Genomic DNA, 19177 nt, shown 5'->3' with positions numbered 1-19177 from the left:
TCAATCACTGTTTTCCTACACCACCTCTCCTCTGCTACTGCCCTTGCTTAGTTCCACTCCCACCTGTCCCAACATAGCCAGCACATTACATGCAAAGCTGTTTGTCCCACGCCTAGCAAGGTCACCTCTTTTTGCTTACCAACATCATTTAAAAAAGCCCAGATTATCTGGTCATTATCACATTTCTGTTTTTGGGACCTTGCTGTGTATAAATTGGCTGCCACTTTTACCTACATTATGACAGTGACTCCTGTAAGGATCCCAGAGGGACCCTGATTCAGAAAGGTTTGAAGTTGACCCGTATTGGTGACAGTGATTAAACTTTATTCAACATAAGCAAGACTTATTACATTACAGTATTAGAGCAGCAGTTTACAAAGTATAATTGAGGCTTATATTACCATGTTATACTCTGGGTAGAAGTCGCAACTGTGAGTAGGCCGCACCTTGTGTCTCTTGTCTCTTGTCTCTCGGGCGTCCCCTGGATTCTTCCTGAAATCGTCTACCCTTTGTGGCTGTCGGGACCCCCTTCTTATACCCTTATTATCATTCAAAACCTATGGAGCCTCACTGGACCAATCATTGGTTTACACCCAAATCCTCAAAATCCAATTATAAAGATGCCATGTCCACAGCACTTCTGCTTACTCAGGTTCTGGTCTTATGACCCCCTGACTTCATCTGTTTTTGACTACCAAGACGGATATCTGGGGTAGTTATGGCAACACAAAAGAACATGTCTCCATACTGAAGAGGTATGGGGGGCAAAATTCAATTGCTTTACGCCTCCCGTAAACGCCCTAAGGGGGGCGCAAACGGGGTGCAAATCAACTAGCGCCCGGGCGCGGCGCCGCTAACACCTCCCACAAAATTCAGCGGGAGGTTAGCAGTAGCCGGTAGCGCGGTGCTGCGTCTCCGGCGATGACGTCATCGCCGTGCGCAGCACCCCAGCCGCAAACTTCGATTGCACCCCCTGACGTACCGCTGGACGCTATGTCCGGCACGGTCAGGGGGGCGTATGTGCGGCTGGGGTGGCGATATTTAAAGGGGAGGTGCCGGGCAGCCATTTCTTTTGCTGGCCACCTGCTGTTATGTTCATTAATAAATAGACATTCTTATTATGAACACAGCTAGCTTCTAGCTAGTCATTTATTCAGTACACGTTCTCTAGGTACAGTATCTGTAGAGATGCTGCATGTGTGCTCCTGTGTGCAGGCAGCCATCTTGACTGTTGCCTTCTGGGTAGCCTCGTGCCTCATGGGTAATGTAGTCTTAATATCTATACAGCTGGGTAGTGTAGTCTTGTATACATACAGCTATATACAGCTCTACGGCTCCACCTAGTGTCCACTATAGAATGACAAGCTATTGATCACTACATCCCCCTTTCTTTGAGGTTTAACAAAATCAATATCAATCAACTTTCAAGAAAACAATAAAGATAATATCAGTAACACTTTTGTTAGTGCTCTATAAACATAAACATTTTCAAAACAGTCAACACATTTTCAAAGCTTTACATTGTACTCAAAGATTAAGTCTATCAGGCTTTTTTACTTCACGTGTGGATCTTCTCAACACGGGTAAGTCTGATGTGTCTTCATGAGATTGTTCTGGCGGTGAATGACAAGATGCAGTTGCGGCATTGTCATCAATCTGCTCTTGTATAGATCGAGGTCTCCTTGCGATCTTTGCTTGGAGAGGGTTTCAGTGTTTCCTTCACTCTTCATGCCATAACTCTCAATGTAGTCAATGCACTCTCGAAAAACTGCTGGCAGCTGGATCCCATCATACAGCATAGTCCTCTCAGCAGCCTCGGCTAATGGAACACCAAAGATTGGCCTGAGGGAAGAAGGAGTATCCACCGGAACTGCTTCCTGCTCTGGTGCAGGCTTCTTCTTTTTCTTTTTCTCTTTCCACTGCTTAACAACATCTGCTGCGGTTATATCTTTGGACTTTTTCTCCTTGTGTTTTTCCTCTTTGTGCTTTTCGTCCTTTGGCTTCTCTTTGACCTTAAAGTATTTTTCTTTCTTCTTGGAGAAACTAGGCTTTTTGAAGACATGGATACCCTTTGGCCTTTTCATCCTTGATGGGTGATGTAAGAAAAAGGAGACTTACCATCAAGTAACTTTAAAGTAAGCTTTAAGTAACTTATAAACACACTATATACAAGAGAGGTCTTTACCATGCCTCTGGTAGAAGCCTCTTACAATACTGAACAGACCAGTATTTATACCAGTCCAACAGGAAGTGACATATGACAGGAAGTGAGGTATGTACACAGTTCATAGTTCACAGGAAGTGATGACATAACTTCCCGGATGTTATCATTTTTATCACATTCTTCCCTCCTGCAGGATTAGGAGGCTGTGGTCTACCTTTTGGTCCGCAGCCGCCGAACAAGGAAGAGTCGCACCCGTTTGGATTCCCGTCGTAGAGGGTCGCTGGTCCGCTTACATGCGGTTGGCCATTGGTCAGAGTCTGTGTGGCCTGGATTGCCCTGTGAAGGGTCGGGGAGATCATGGCTTCGAGTACGAGCCCCAATAGGTTCAAAGTCGGACTGCCTCTGTTCAGAGGGAGGTGCAGAGCTGGTCTGTGGCGGATCAGTACTTTCATGCGCGGTACTGGGAGGGTCGCAACCTTGAGCACGGGGTTCTACCGGCACCAAGCTAGTTGGTGTCCGATCAGGATCCTGGAGAGGGGTACCCGATAGGTCCCAAGAGTTTCCTGGTGAAATGCCATCACCCGATGTCCCACTAGGTCCTGGTGGGCAGGGAGCCAGATCCCGTAATGATACGGTAGATTCTCGGCCGTCGGAATATCGTATGTTTGCATAGGTGGGGTTGGCATCGGTTAGTTCGACCTCATCTACAAGAGGGTCATTTTTAGACGTCCGAACGTATCTTCGGAGTAATACAGGTCCAGGAGTAGTTAGCCATGACGGGAGTGATGTCCCATGAGATGAGCGACGCTGGAATCCAAAGAACCGCTCATGAGGTGTAGTATTTGTGGCTGTAGAAAGCAGGGACCGTATAGAGTGCAATGCATCCGGAAGCACTGTTTCCCATTGCTGGTCTGGTAGGCCCCGAGATCTTAAAGCGAGACGTACGGAATTCCAGATGATACCGTTATACCTCTCTACCTGCCCATTTCCGATGGGATGGTATGGTGTTGTTTTGCTTGTAGCAATTCCCCGTTCTGAGAGGTAGTCCTTGAGTTCCCTTGACATAAAGGATGGACCCCGATCTGAGTGAATATAAGCCGGCATGCCACAGAGAGAAAATACCTGCTCAAGGCAGCAGATTACTGTGGACGCCAGCATATTGGAGCAGGGGAAGGCAAACGGAAAACGTGAATATTCGTCGATCATGGTGAGCAAATATGTGTTCCGAGTTGAAGAGGGCACTGGGCCCTTAAAATCGATGCTAAGTCGTTGCATCAGTTGGGTTGCATGTATGAGTATACCATCTGAGGGGCGGAAGAACTGAGGTTTTAATTCCGCACAAAGCCGGCATTCTGAGCATATTTTCTTTACATCTCCAGTGGAAAAAGGGAGATTCCGTGATCGTACGAAATGTAGCATGCGCGTAACGCCAGGATGACACAAACCATTGTGGACATCCATGAGAGTGGAGGATGACATAGTGGAGCAGAATGCCCGTGTGAGGGTGTCCGGGGCCACATTCTCCTTGCCAGGCCGATAGAGAATGGTATAACCAAAAGAGGCCAGTTCCATCCTCCAAAGTTGTATTTTATTATTCTTAATTTTGGTTCGTTTTCGATTATCGAGCATGAAGGCGACTGATCGTTGGTCCGTGATCAATGTAAAGTGCTGGCGAGCTAGAAAATGGTTCCACTTCCGTACTGCCTCTATGATGGCTGTGGCTTCTTTCTCAACCGGAGGATAATGTAGCTCGGCACCTTGTAAGGTCCTGGACATAAATGCTACAGGACGACCTTCCTGATTCAGAGTAGCCGAGATCGCCACCTCCGAGGCATCACATTCAACCACGAAAGGGAGATTCTCATCAATGGAGTGAAGAGCCGCTTTCTCCAACTGTTTTTTGAGAAGGTTAAAGGCTGCAACAGCCGCTGTTCCCAGTGGAAATGATCTAGCATGCAGCAAGGGTTGGATTTCGTCCGAAAAATGAGGAATCCATTTAGCGTAGTATGCAAACAGACCGAGAGCCCGACGTAAAGAAGCCGGATTCTTAGGTGACGGGAGCTCTTGGAGCGGGCGAAGTCTTTCTGGGTCTGGCTTAATGATACCATTGCCTACGCAGTAGCCAAGGATGTTGATGGTCGGTTGCGACTCAACAGATTTGGATTCATTCAGGGTCAAATTACGGCGATGGAGGGCATCCCGAAATTTTTGGAGGTTGGAGTCGTGTTCCTGTTGATCGTGACCTGCAATGGTAATGTTATCAAGATAGGGAAAAGTGTCCCTTAGGTTTTCCTGCTTAACCAGGCCATCCATTGCCCGTTGAAAGACAGCCACTCCATTAGTAACCCCGAATGGGAGGCGACGAAATTGGTACAGCCGTCCATTAGCCTCAAAGGCTGTGTACTGCTTATCTGAGACCTTCAAGGGTAACTGATGATAGGCACTTTTTAAATCGTAAGTTGAGAACACTTTGTATTCGGCCAGTTTATTAACCATATCATCAATGCGTGGCAATGGGTAGGCGTCCAAGTCGGTATATTGATTGATGGTTTGCGAATAATCGATGCATAGTCGCTGTTTGTGAGGTTTTAGAGGGTTCTTGACAATGACGACTTGAGCCCGCCAGGGTGACGAACATGGTTCAATGATATCCTCTGCTAGAAGTCGAGAGATTTCAGCCACAATAAAAGATTGGTCTTCCTGATTAAAGCGCCGCGATTTCGTTATTATCGGTTGGCATTGAGGCGGAATACTGGCAAATAATGAGGGTTCATTAAGTGAAGCTGCTGATAATGCACAAAATGGTAATTTAGATGGTATATTAGAAATAGTAAGTCCGGGTTTGGATCCACCAAACTCAATGGTGAGTTTCTTATGCTGTTTTTGGAAGTCCAGCCCTAAGAGGAGATCACTACATAAGTCTTTGAGCACCGAAAGTCGGGTGGAGGGATACATACGACCATGAAGTGTCATATCAACAACACAAAAGCCGGAGATTCTGGTATTAAGTGATGACTGGGCCATCGCAATTGCCTGGTCCGATGGGAAGACATGTAGTTTCAATTTCGCAACAATCTGTTCCTTAATGAAACTATCAGTACTTCCTGAGTCAATTAAGGCATCTAAGGTATGCCCTTTAATTGAAATTTTTGTGGCTGCCTGAGACAGGTTCTGTGGGCAAGCAGCTGTAATTGGTGTCGTTGCACAGAGAGTGGCTAAAACTCTCGGTGTGCTTCTTCGGGAGAGAGCTCGAGAGGAAGCTTGATAGGTCCTAGCTGGAGCATCTTGATAGGCCCTAATTGGGGCAGTTCGGTAGGCCTTAGCTGGATTGGCCCTCGTAGAGGCCCTTGATAGGCAAACTTTAGCAAAGTGTCCTTTTTTTCCGCAATAACTGCAGATTGCATTGCGAGCAGGGCAGGTTTTCCTAGGGTGAAAAGCATCTCCACAAAAGAAGCATTCCTTCCTAGATTGCCAAGAGGCTGCTAAAGTGGGGTCGTCCTCCTCTTCTTCATCAGAATTATCAGAATTAGATTCCCCCATGATAGGGTTCACCTGAGACCGCTTGAATTGTCTGGTTGCAGCTACAGCAGCAGATCGAGATCTGGGCAGCTGATAGAGGTCTGCATTTCTCTTTGCCAAATCCAGTGAACAAGCTAGGTCAAAAGCTTTTTGTAGCTCAAGTGTTTTACTTTCTAGTAGACGCTGGCGTATAAATGGAGAGGCAATCCCGCAGATGAAAGCATCACGAATCATTTCTTGGCGGTACAGCTCAGCTGAGGCTGCCTGAAAGTTACAATCTACGCTGAGCCTGCGAAGTTCTTGCAGGAATTCGTCAATTGATTCCCCTGGCCCTTGTCGGGCTGTGGCCAGTAGATGTCTAGCATAGACCTCATTTGGGGTCTTCGCATACAGTTTCTTAAGTGCCCGAATCACCTCTTCGTAACTATCCCAGTCATCAACATATTCGAACACTTTTGGGGTCACATAATTGACAAGTATCTTCAATTTAGCAGGAGCATCCACTTTACATTCATCCAGAAAATTCTCAAAAGTACGATACCAATGCTTCCATACCCTGCCAGCTGCAGGTGTATTCGGGTCCAAGTCCAGACGAATAGGTCTAAGGATTTTCTCCATGATGGGTGGTTCCCTGGATCCTTAACTTCCGAGTTTGTCTGAAGGTCTAGTATTTGTCAGTGTAAATATTAAGTTACTTAAATTGATGTAAGAAAAAGGAGACTTACCATCAAGTAACTTTAAAGTAAGCTTTAAGTAACTTATAAACACACTATATACAAGAGAGGTCTTTACCATGCCTCTGGTAGAAGCCTCTTACAATACTGAACAGACCAGTATTTATACCAGTCCAACAGGAAGTGACATATGACAGGAAGTGAGGTATGTACACAGTTCATAGTTCATAGTTCACAGGAAGTGATGACATAACTTCCCGGATGTTATCATTTTTATCACAATGGGCTCTCTGCTTCATCACCTGAGTTATCTGGTCTGCTTATGGCACAGTTTATACGGTAGACTCTCTTGACCAGTTCTAAGTCTTCACAAGCTTTGTCACCTAGTATCGAATCAAGTCTTTCAGCCACAACAGAAAACATGAGATGATGCACTTTGTCTTTGACTGTCACTTTAAGTCTGCATACACCTAAGCTATCTATTTTCTGTCCATTATAGCTCTTCAGTAGTACTGACTTTTTCTGTATTTTGGGCTTTTCTTTCATATTGTTAATGTCACTCATACTGATTAAGTTTGCTTTTGCCCCAGTGTCTAGTTTCAAGGTAACTAATGCTCCATTTACCTGCAGTGGGATCATCCATTTGTCCACTTTTACTGCATTGACTTTATGTTCAGCATTGTCCATTCCTGAGGGCTTCACATTTTCTGTATCTTTTTTGATATCGTCACATGACACCATTCCGACAAAAAATGTCTCACTTAAATCAGTGTCCTCAATTACATTAACTCGTTGCCCTTTCTTAGTTTGTACTTTTGACAAGCATTGTTTGGCAAAGTGATTCTTTCCATTACACTTTGTGCACATTTTTCCAAATGCTGGGCATTGTCTTAACTGGTGTTTGTAACCACAGCGTTTACAATTTAAAATTTCATCCTCCAATTGCTTTTCATTTCTGTTCTGCCCACGTTTCTTCCCCTTGTAGGACACAGCACCGACAGCAGCATTATCACTCATTACAATCGCATCATTATTGATTTCACTGAAAGTCTTCGCGTGCTTTCGAGCTAGCTCGCTGGCTTGGCATATTTTCACTGCATTTTCCAAATTTAGTTCGGTTTCTCTCAACAGACGTTCCCTGACTTTTTTATCATGAATACCAAACACAATCTGGTCACGAATCATGGATGCTTTGAGCTCAGAGAAATTACATGTCTGTGCTTTCAGTTTCAGATCAGTTATAAAGCTATCAAAAGTCTCATTTTGTTGCTGTGTCCGAAAACGGAAGATGTATCTTTCATACGTCTCATTCTTTTTGGGAGAGCAATGTGCATCAAATTTTTTTAGCACATCTTCTAATTTTTCTCTGTTCTCCGCTGGATTAAATACAAATGTATTAAATACCTCTATCGCCTGTGGGCCTGCAACCGTAAGCAGCAACGCTATCTTCCTTGCGTCTGGCTTCGTACCGAATCCGATGGCTGCAATGTAGAGTTCGAATTGTTGTTTAAAAATCCGCCAGTTGTAGTCGACATTTCCCTCGAGATTCAAATGCTCTGGTGGCTTCAAATTCTCCATGTCGCTTTTCACAATTTTCAGCAGATCTTCACCACCCTGGTACCATGTTATGTTCATTAATAAATAGACATTCTTATTATGAACACAGCTAGCTTCTAGCTAGTCATTTATTCAGTACACGTTCTCTAGGTACAGTATCTGTAGAGATGCTGCATGTGTGCTCCTGTGTGCAGGCTGCCATCTTGACTGTTGCCTTCTGGGTAGTCTCGTGCCTCATGGGTAATGTAGCCTTAATATCTATATAGCTGGGTAGTGTAGTCTTGTATACATACAGCTATATACAGCTCTACGGCTCCACCTAGTGTCCACTATAGAATGACATGCTATTGATCACTACACCTGCCCCCTCTGCCATCCCCCCCATTGGGTGCCGGCCGCGATCTTTTGCCGGCACCTGGTTCCCTGGTGGCCCACCCGGTTCGCGCTGCGCAAGGCCCCTCTTTAATCAGGGGAGGGAGGCTGTAGTGCCGTGGTGCTGCGGCACGTAGCACCGCGATATTGGGCTGGAGCACCCCAAGAGGGAGGGGGAGCGCTTCCAGTAGCGCCCCGCCTCCTGCTTGGGGCGTTAGCATTGAATTTCGGGTGCGGGGGTGCTAACTTTTTCGGGGTGCTAAAAGTAGCCCCGCCGAAGTTAGCGCCCCAAAGGGGTGCAACCCAATTTTTGCCCCATGGTGTCCTTGATGGTCCTATGAGAGGCCCATGTTCCAGCTTATGGACAGACACCGGTCCTCCCTTTTTCCTTCTCATAACATTCCAGTATGGTTACAACTACGACTGACAGCTAGCTCCACTCTATGCCCTATTCGTACGGTTGGCTAATATCCGTCTTTTGTTAATTCATCCACAGCTTCTCTATTCAACTATAGCAGTCCTCTCTCTCACCCCAGGCTGTCTGGTTTATGGTTTCCTCACAGACTTTTATAGGCAAAGGGTTACATTTCTAATATACTTTAGGTTACCATTGCATGCAATTTACAATTACAGACATTTTACATTTAATTTTTACACAGAATTTTAACTCTATTACTGATGATTTTATCGCACTAAAGATAGAAAACAAGTATTCTAAAAAACAACTAATCCATGATAATCTTACACTACACTTCAAAAGCACTTCATTGACTGTAAAGCGCTTTGGGAAGTTTTGAGGTTGTGAAAGGTGCTATATAAAGGCAAGCCTTTATTTCACCTATATGCTGCCCTCTGGCAAAACCATGCACAGGAAGGGGATCCACTTCCATATGTATGGTAGTGACATCCAGTCCGATTCCATTCATCTCCGTAACTGTTTACTCAGGCTGTGCCCAAAAGGTGTATAACCACACTGTCCTCTTTAACACTGAGCTGAGCTTCAAACACAATATCCTGCCCATCACCAGGACCACCTATTTCCACCTCTAACATTGCCTACCTCCACACTTACTGACATGAATCTTGTCATTCATGTGGAAATGACTTATGAAATAATACTGGGAGGCCTGCTGGTGGCGCTGTCCAGGGAGAGTATAAATACTCGGGCATGGGCCCAGCTTGCTCAGGACATTCTTTAACAGGAACTAGTGAAGGACACAACTAGATCTCCATGTTGAAAAACAGTTGATTAAAGCCTCGTTTAATACTCAGACCAAGTGCCTCGTAGTTTTCTTACGTCACTTACCTCACCCACACAGCCACTAAAACTCTCATCCTTGTCTTCATCTTCTCCAGGCTTGACTTCTCTCTGGCCAACAGAGTTCTATCCTCCATAAACTCTAATTTGTTCAAACATAGAAACATAGAAGATAGGAAAAGGAGTAGGCCATTCGGCCCCTCGAGCCTGTTCCGCCATTTAATGAGATCATGGCTGATCATCCAAATTCAGTACCCTGTCCCTGCCTTCTCCCCATATTCCTTGATCCCTTTAGCCTTAAGAAATATATTTAACTCCTTGAATATATTTAATGAATTGGCCTCAACTGCCATCTGTGGTAGAGAATTCCACAGGTTCACCACTCTCTGGGTGAAGAAATTCCTCCTCATCTCTGTCCTAAATGGCTTACCCCTTTATCCTTAGACTGTGACCCCTGGTTCTGGTCTCCCCCGCCATCGGGAACATCCTTCCTGCATCTAGTCTGTCTAGTCCTGTTAGAATTTTATAAGTTTCAATGAGATCCCCTCTCATTCTTCTAAACTCTAGCGAATATAAGCCTAATCGACCCAATCTCTCTTCATACGTCATTCCTGCCATCCCAGGTATCAGTCTGGTGAATCTTCGCTGAACTCCCTCCATGGCAAGAACATCCTTCCTCAGATAAGGTGACCAAAACTGCACACAATACTCAAGGTGTGGTCTCACCAAGGCCTTGTACAACTGCAGCAAGACATCCTTGCTCCTGTACTCGAACCCTCTCGCTATGAAGGCCAACATACCATTTGCCTTCTTAACCGCCTGCTGCACCTGCATGCTTACCTTCAGCGACTGGTGCACAAGGACACCCAGGTCTCGTTGCACTTCCCCTTCTCCCAATCTATTGCCGTTCAGATAATAATCTGTCTTCCTGTTTTTGCCACCAAAGTGGATAACCTCACATTTATCCACATTATACTCCATCTGCCATGCATCTGCCCAAACACCCAACCTGTCCAAATCGTACTGGAGTTTTTCATCCATTGACATGGTATCCTGCCCAAGAGTCCCACTCCCCAATCACTCCTGTCTTTGCTAGCCTTAATTGGCTTCTGTCCCCAACACATTGAAATCAAAATCCTCCCGGGGACTGGCTGGTGCATGGGCTCAGTCCAAGTCCTTTTACATCTGGAAGCTGGGTTCATATCTAGCCCGAATGCTGGGATATAGTTTCTTCCCTTTGCTGGCTGAAAGAGCCTTACATTCACACAATCATTGACTTTTATAAGAGCTTATTTGGCCCATTAAATATTTTCAAGTCAGAACCTATTTCCTAATGTGGCTCAACAACACAAAACTGCCAAGAATATCAAAAGTTTATGGTGCATGTGCTTTTTTAAGTAATTATTTGTGTTAAAAAAAATTCAGCTGCCTTTTGAGAAGGAACGCTTACTGTGAATTATGAATAGTCTGGCAGGAAATTGGATTTGTGTTTAAAAACAATAATCAAACTATTGTGCCAATATTTTGAACAAAAATTTTTGCATTAACTCTTTTTCATGGATCTTGGATTTTTTGTACCAGTGTTTCGAAGATTAGGATTGGGTTTTTAATTGAGGGCAAACATGCTTGGTAGTGTGGATATCAAAACGATCGAAGTACAGTGACTTTAATTCTACGTCAGATCCTCGGAATGGGCCGAAAGTCTCTCTGGCATCAGTCGGCCTGGTTTTCAGCTTCCCAATTGATGACTGGCCATCCCATCTAGGGCTTTGGGCCAACGTGGCACCAACTCAACTCTTCAGGATCCACTTGAGTGGAATCCAAAGGCAGGGAGGGGGCGTATAGGTCTTCTAACCTCTCGAGAGTAAAATTGATTGGGTTACTGATGGCCTAATTGAGAAGGAGTAGGAGGAGCTCAATGTTGAAGGGCAAACAATTGCAGGGCTTTGGGGAAAAAAGCAAGGGAGTGGGTCTAATTGGATAGCTCTTTCACCGGCACAATGGGCCTAATGGCCTCCTGTGCTGTATGATTCTATACCCTCAATTGTCATTCTTAACACAAAATCCATAAAGATTTCTGGTGTGGAAAAGTCATATGAGCATGTTAGTGGCTGCTTTTCTGACGTTGAAGTTCAGGTACCTTACAGGAGCAGATTAGAAGGGGCTTTTACTCTGTGTTTGGCCATGCCAGGAGCATTTGATGCTGACACGGGCTGAACAAAGTACAGAAATGTTCATCTCTCCAGCACTGACACCACTCAGTTAAAATGAAAACTAAACAAAAGTAATACTTTTATGGGCATTTTTACAGAGATTGGACAAGCATTGGTGAGGACGACTGGATGTATCGATATTCTTCTGAATTTGTTCAGGTAATTAGAAAATTCTGCACTAGATATTTTTCTCATGTTATTCACACAGTTAATAATCTGAAATATTTTGGGATTTATACCATGAAACTGAATCTTTGGTCCATTCAACATTATGAAGGGAATTAACAAATTTGATGCAGGCAATTTGTTGAAACGCCATGGGAGTTAAGTTTAAAATTCATAAGAAAGGAAGTCAGGAAGATCCTTTGCATGCAAAGAGTAATAGAGTTATGGAATAAATTACACGGGCAACTACTGTAGATGTGTTTCTGGAGAATGAAGGGAAAAAAGATATGAGCTTGTAAATTATACTGTGCAATATTATGGTATGAAGGCTTAATGTGTTCATAACAATTTCCTTTGACTGCTATTTTAACCGAAGAGTTAACCCACTTAAAATCAACAAGTAAAATAGCAGATAGAGTATGGCGTAACAACAGGCGGCCAGTCGGCCATATGACCCCTCGAGCCTGTTCCCCCATTCAATAAGTTCATGGCTGATCTTCTATCTCAACTCCACTTTCCCGCCCGATCTCCATATCCCTCGATTCCCCTAGAGTCCAAAAATCTATCGATCTCAGCCTTGAATATACTCAATGACTGAGCCTCCACAGCCCTCTGGGTAGAGAATTCCAAAGATTCACCACCCTCTGAGTGAAGAAATTTCTCCTCATCTCAGTCTTAAATGGCCGACCCCTTATCCCGAGACTGTGACCCTTAGTTCTAGACTCTCCAGCCAGGGGAAACAGCCTCTCAGCATCTACCCTGTCGAGCCTATATTCACATGTACCACTTAACTCATACTGAAGTGATAACTTGTATTTGAAACAAAAACAAAATGCTGAAAACTCTCAGCAAGCCAGGCAGCATCTGTGGAGGGAGAAAGTCAGTTAGCGTTTCGGATATGGACCCTTTGTCAAATATGATTATTAACAGAAAATAAAATGCTTTGTTTTTATATCTACGGTCAGCTTTATTCTTGGCCATTTATAACTTGTCACCTGATCGTCAGGATTGAGTAACTGGTCTGTAACTCACTTCTCCACCTACTTGTTTCTAATTGTACCCTAATTTGATTTTTTTGTTAACGGCATCAGCCAAGTATTCAAATATCAGGTTGCTTGTTTGATTGTACAATGCCTTTGTGACATAAATAAGTGAAAGCTAATAGTCACTCATTCGCTATTACTGTATATAGCGAGATTGCTCGAAGTGAAATCTGAGCTACTATTTCAGATACTGCATACATGAAGCTCGAAAGTGCTAGCAGCATAAATCTGCAGAGAGATAGGTTCCCGATTACTTAGTATTTTTAACACAGTATGTAACTAATGCATGTCCCAAATTCAGCCCCTTACCTGTGCTGTTATCTGGTCTCAGCTGAGTGGCTGTAAGATCATTATGATTGGCATTCCGGGTTATGTAGGGAGAAATTCAGCCTGGAAAGTGGTAAATACCGCTATCCAGTGACGACCTACTGGTAGGTTTGTATATATAGACGCTGAGTGAGGACCGGGCCAGGTTCAGCTGTAGTGTCCCTCACAGTCAAATATCCCACCAACACTCACTAAGATAGGTTTTACAAGCCCTCACACATGCATCAGAAAATTCCATGTCCGCTGCCTGCAATTTTATGCCCTTTGAGAAACAGAATGCTTCAGCTGCTGCTTTCACCCTAGCTTGAGTTTCTTATGATATTGGAACCGTGGTGGTGAAAATTTGGCGCAAACGATTGCAAATCTCTACGGTGAATTTTCTCTCCTGAAAGTGTTGATTTCTTAAAAAGGTTTGGCTCCACACGTACTGATCTCTCTCTAGTATCTGGCCCAAATGGCTATAATTCATATGTGAGCCCTGATAGAAAGTACCAGCAGGCTGATCATCTAGAGGGGCCATCATAACAGCCATACACTGTACTCGCTTGTCATGCACATGCTCAGGGATCATCGGATAAGGATCAAGAGCAGGAGCCCTGGAGAAATTTCCATTTCCGTAAATAAGGGGTGTTAAGATCATTGTAGTACGCCTGTCACTTGCCTGTACTGCGATCAACTAACATCTCTTACATCTCTAACTTTTTCCAGTTCTGACGAAAGGTCATCGACCTGAAACGTTAACTCTGTTTCTCTCTCCACAGATACAGCCTCACCTGCTGTTTATTTCCAGCATTTTCTGTTTTTATTTCAGATTTCCAGCATCCACAGTATTTTGCTTTTGTAACATAGGACAGACCAGGGACTAAACTCAGCAACTCCCAAGTCTTCATGGCTCAGCTACTCACTAGATAACCTCACTGTAACCTTAATGATATATATGAATTAAGGAATACTATGGCAACACATTGAGATCGTACCCATGAAACAATGAATTATACTGCTTATTTTGCATTTAGCATTTATATGCCTTCAGAACTCCATGATTGCCGTATAATGTTAATTTATGCATGACTTGAATTTCTCCGTATTATATGCAAGGCCACTTATTTCATAAGAACATTAGAAAGTATAGAATCTGACAGCACAGAAGGAGGCTTGTCGTGCTTGTGATGGCTCTTTGAAAGAGCTCTCCAATTTAGTCCCACACCCCAGCCTTTCCCCATAACCCTGCATAGGAGTCCTCTTCAGGTATCTGTCCAATTGTATTTTGAAAGTTCCTCTGTGAAAGTTTTTCCTCATTTCCCCTCTAGTTCTTTTGCCAATTAAAAAAAAATCTATGACCTCTGGTTACCGACCCACTTGCCGATAAAACAATTCCTCCCTACTCGCTCTAGGTCTCCCCTTAACCTCTCTGCTCTAAGAGAGGACAATCTCAGCTTATCCAATCTCTGCACATAACTTGAAGTCCTTCATCACTGGTAGCATCTGGGTAAACCTCCTCTGCACCCTCGCCAAAGCCTTGACATCCTTCCTGAAGAGTGGTGCCCAGAATTGTACACAGTACTCCAGCTGAGGCCTAACCAGTGATTTGTAAAGGTTTAGCATAACTTCCTTTATTTGTATCCAGTGCCCCTGTTTACAAAGCCAAGTATCCCACACACTTTCTTATCTGCTTTTTCAACTTGCACTGCCTCCTTCAAAGATTTGTAAATATGCACCCCCAGGTCCCGCTGCTCTTTCACCCTCCTCAAAATAGTCCCATTGAGACTATACTGCCTCTCCATGTTGTTTCTCCCAAAGTGCATCACTTCACACTTAGCTGCATTCAATTGGATTTGCCACGTGTCAGCCCATTTCACCCGGTGAATTTTCATTTCCATGGCAGTGAAAATCGGGTTGTATAATAGGTGGGCGATCCACTCCATCAGTTTACCACCCAATTAGTGAAGGTGAGAATTACCCACAGTGTCACTTCAAGAGACAGGAAAAGCCTGAACAGTTTCTTCAGTGTAGGTTTACGTTTTGATTTTCTTTTTACTTTTCACCAGAACTAGTTTTCCAATGTCGGACAAACTATCAATACATGAAAACATTGGTCAGTACTACGAGTTGTGGTCATCCATTGGGAGTACTCTCTGTGCTTGTGTCAACAATCCACAAAATGGTATTTCATTTTTGCCTCTTTCAGATGTGCTTGTGGCTTTGTTATATTGAAGATTTATCTCTAGAATATATTTATATAATGATTAAAAGGGGAACTATGTTTATTTTAATTGCTGCATTACTATCTTTTCATGAAGACCATTGTGCCGTTAGGAATTCTTCACACATTTCTGGTTCCAGACTCACCAGCCCTGCTCGCGGGTACATTGCCTAAGTGTGGTCATTCATGTGTGTGTGTCTAGCCAGTGATTATTGGCAGGTTATTTGATGGAGGAAAATCACAGCCAAATCTAAGCTGACAAAATGTACATTTCTAGTTGGCAGTCATTGGATAAAATTCAGCAGCAACGACCCTGGTTTATTTTTTCCCCTCTGTAGCTCAGGGATGCTGAGGACAATGGCGGCACCCTGGCTGTGATCAGCTAACTCAGCACAGACCAGGTTTCAAACTTGGGCATTTGTCTACATAGTACAGCTGTGCCTCGTGGTGCACGGTGGCATAGTGGTTAGCACTGTTGCCTCACAGCGCCAGGGACCCGGGTTTGAATCCGGCCTCGGGTGACTGTCTGTGTGGAGTTTGCACATTCTCCCCGTGTTTGCGTGGGTTTCCTCCGGGTGCTCCGGTTTCCTCCCACAGTCCAAAGATGTGCGGGTTAGGTTGATTGGCTATGATAAATTGACCCTTAGTGTTAGGGGGATTAAATACGTGGGGTTACAGGGATAGGGTGGGATATGTGTCGGTGCAGGCTCGATGGGCCGAAATGGCCTCTATCTGCACTGTGGGATTTCTGTGATTTACTCACTGAGCCGAGGGGCAGCATGCTTCAATTTTATTGAAACTGCTCGAATGATTTGCTCTTGAAGTAGGAGGTGTTCATTGCACTTAACTATATAATGTTTTTACTTTATATAGGGAGAATTTTCTGCACTGAGGCCTTTGAGAAAAGCACTGACAATTGTACTTCTGAATAAATCTGCAAAGCGATTGCCTGCCGCTTGTTTGAACAAACCATGGCAGGAAGGATTAAAATAAGAAACCATTTGAGTTAGTTGCTCTGACTTGGGATAGCAGTAAAGCACTACGATTAGCCTCAATACCCCTCAGCTAGGGAGAGAGAGAAAAAATCAATCGAGGTTCCCACTGCCAATTGTTATCTAGTAAATCCTCCCAGAAAAAGTGCCTGTCTGTTCATAGGTTGAGGACAGAATCGGCTCAGCTAAGATGTCCGTTACAGTTGAATACCCTGCCATCGCCCAGTGTCTGGGCTGACAAAGAATAACTACATGGAAAAGGCACCAGAGGGCACTCAATGCCGGTGAAACTGTAACATCGCGTGAGCCATCATCTTCAGGAGAGGGGGAGGGGAGAAAACTGGCTTAAAAAAGGGAATTTGAATATTGCTGAATTGACTTGTGTTTCTACGGTGTCACGTGTACTGATCTTTGTGTAACTGTTACAGATGAGAACCAGAGACTGTGTACAGCAGCCTTTCCATTTGCAAAAGACTGCCTGCAGAAATGTATCAGGCAAGAAGTAATCCGGCCCATTTGTGCATTTATTGGGCTCACAGTTGCTAACAACTGTAAGTATCTGGCTGTATGAGATGGTTATCTGCATATGTATAATGTGATGTAATATGTAAAGAGATAGAGGGGCTAATGTTGCTTTCCCCCAACCTGCATTCCCCCCACTCAGTTAGAATTCAGCTTCATAAATTTCTGAGTTCAGCTGATTTGTGTGGCCAGGTCTTCACCCAGAAATGCCCCAGGAATGGCTGGGCGGCCCATGGTGGGGGATAGATCTTGTGTGCTGCCGCCTGCAACCGTGCAAATTCTCACCAGACACGTAGCCTTCTGGCTGCTGTCAGAACCCTTGTTACAGGTCTGACGTGGTTGCTGGTAGACCTTTTTCAAATCCTCTAATCTGAAATAGCTGGTCGCAGCCTCGAAGGCCCACTGTCTCTGCATCTTTGCCTTTTGGGTGTCTGCAAGACAGAATTTCAGGAAAATAACACGGGAGGTGTTTTGACGTCACTCTTGTCTGGTGGATACCTCAGAAAATGCATGCCAAGCGCAAAGTGGGTGGAGTCTCGGCATATTTACAATCTATATTAATGATTTAGATGAAGGGACCGAGTGTAATGTATCCAAGTTTGCTGATGATACAAAGCTCGGTGAGACAGTAAGCTGTGAGGAGAACACAAAGGGGAGAATTTTCCCAGCCCTGGGGAGGCGGGACTGCCGGGAAAATGGCAGAAACTGGGAGCGGGTACCGACCCCGCTCCCAACCCGCCTCCATGCCATCTTCCTGGGAGGCGGGTCCCCAAGTCACGCAGGGACCCGTCTCCTCAAGGCGGGAAGGGGATTAGAGCCAATTAACTGCCTGTTAACAGGTAGTTTTGAGGCTTTTCCCCATTCTACGCCTACAATTGCGGGCTTCCCGATGGCTGCGAACCTCGCCAGGGTCAGCGAGGCGAGCAGTGGGTCTGCAGGGGTGAGAGGGGTCGAAATGTCAGCTGCAGAGGTGAGTGATGGGTGCAAGTGTGGACAGGTAAGTATGAGAAGTGAGTGTAAAGTGTTGGAAAAAGTTTCCTTACCTTTGCTTCTTTCTGCAGACTTCAACCTTTGAGGATCCGGAGGTGCCTCATCTCAACGGCAAAGATGACAGAATGGCTGCTGCATTCTCAGATGCAGCACCCATCTGCTTTCTGCTGAGGAGAGAGGTCTTGGTGAGCCTGTGTGCAAGGGCTCACCTTAGAACAGAGATTGTCGGTGTTTAACAGCTTCTCAAAGCTGTCAAACGCTGACAATTCATCTGTCAAAAAATTTTCAACAGATAAAGCGTCGTACGCTGATGTCATCAGTCACCGGCTTTCCCTTAATTGGCCGGTAAACCCGCAGGGCGGGCTTAACAAGGCCAATCAAGAGAAAATAGCGTGGGTAGGTCAGACGTCGCTGGGGGCGGGACTGAAACCCGGAAACGAGAAGTCCCACCTCCAGCACGTCTCCTTTGAGAAAATCCAGCCCAAAGAGTCTGCAAGGGGATATAGATAGACTGAATGGGCAGTAAGGCAGTGCAATGAAGGTTCACTAGATTGATTCCTGGGATGAGAGGGCTGTCCTATGATGAGAGATTGTGTAGAATAGGCCTACACTCTGGAGTTTAGAAGAATGAGAGGTGATCTCATTGAAACATTCAAGATTTTGAAGGGGATTGACAGGGTAGATGCTGAGAGGTTGTTTCCCCTGGCTGGAGAGTCTAGAACTAGGGGTCACAGTCTCAGGATAAGGGGTGGGCCATTTAAGACCGAGATGAGGAGGAATTTCTTCACTCAGAGGGTTGTGAATCTTTGGAATTCTCTGCCCCAGAGGGCTGTGAATGCTCAGTCGTTGAGTATATTCAAGGCTGAGATCGATAGATTTTTGGACTCTAGGGGAATCGAGGGATATGGAGATCGGGCGGGAAAGTGGAGTTGAGGTCGAAGATCAGCCATGATCTTATTGAATGGCGGAGCAGGCTCGAGGGGCCGTATGGCCGACTCCTGCTCCTAATTCTTATGTTCTTATAATGGGTCTCTGCTCCAATTTGCTCTGCCTAACACCTCAGAACCAGGTACCGCAGAGTGTTAACAAAGGAAATTTCTCAAAGAGGCTATTCAAAAATTAGTCTGCTAGTAACCTTGATGAGGCATCTTAACTGCACAACTTTAGTGCAATCCGAG

General features: G+C 44.8%; 1 protein-coding gene across 1 annotated transcript in view; it reads left to right on the top strand.

The window, feature by feature from the left end:
• Positions 1–19177, top strand: part of LOC147116737 (telomere repeats-binding bouquet formation protein 1-like) — a 121673-nt gene that overhangs the window by 34200 nt on the left and 68296 nt on the right. The window contains exons 6-8 of the mRNA XM_085991861.1: positions 11856–11916; positions 15341–15456; positions 16916–17038. Coding sequence (XP_085847987.1) covers positions 11856–11916; positions 15341–15456; positions 16916–17038 — 300 coding nt within the window. The remainder of the gene's footprint in view (positions 1–11855; positions 11917–15340; positions 15457–16915; positions 17039–19177) is intronic.

The sequence above is a fragment of the Somniosus microcephalus genome, chromosome 6 (assembly GCF_052327205.1).
Source record: "Somniosus microcephalus isolate GS21.2 chromosome 6, FLI_Smic_1.0, whole genome shotgun sequence".
Taxonomy (NCBI): domain Eukaryota; kingdom Metazoa; phylum Chordata; class Chondrichthyes; order Squaliformes; family Somniosidae; genus Somniosus; species Somniosus microcephalus.
This window is presented reverse-complemented; position numbering and strand designations above follow the sequence as displayed.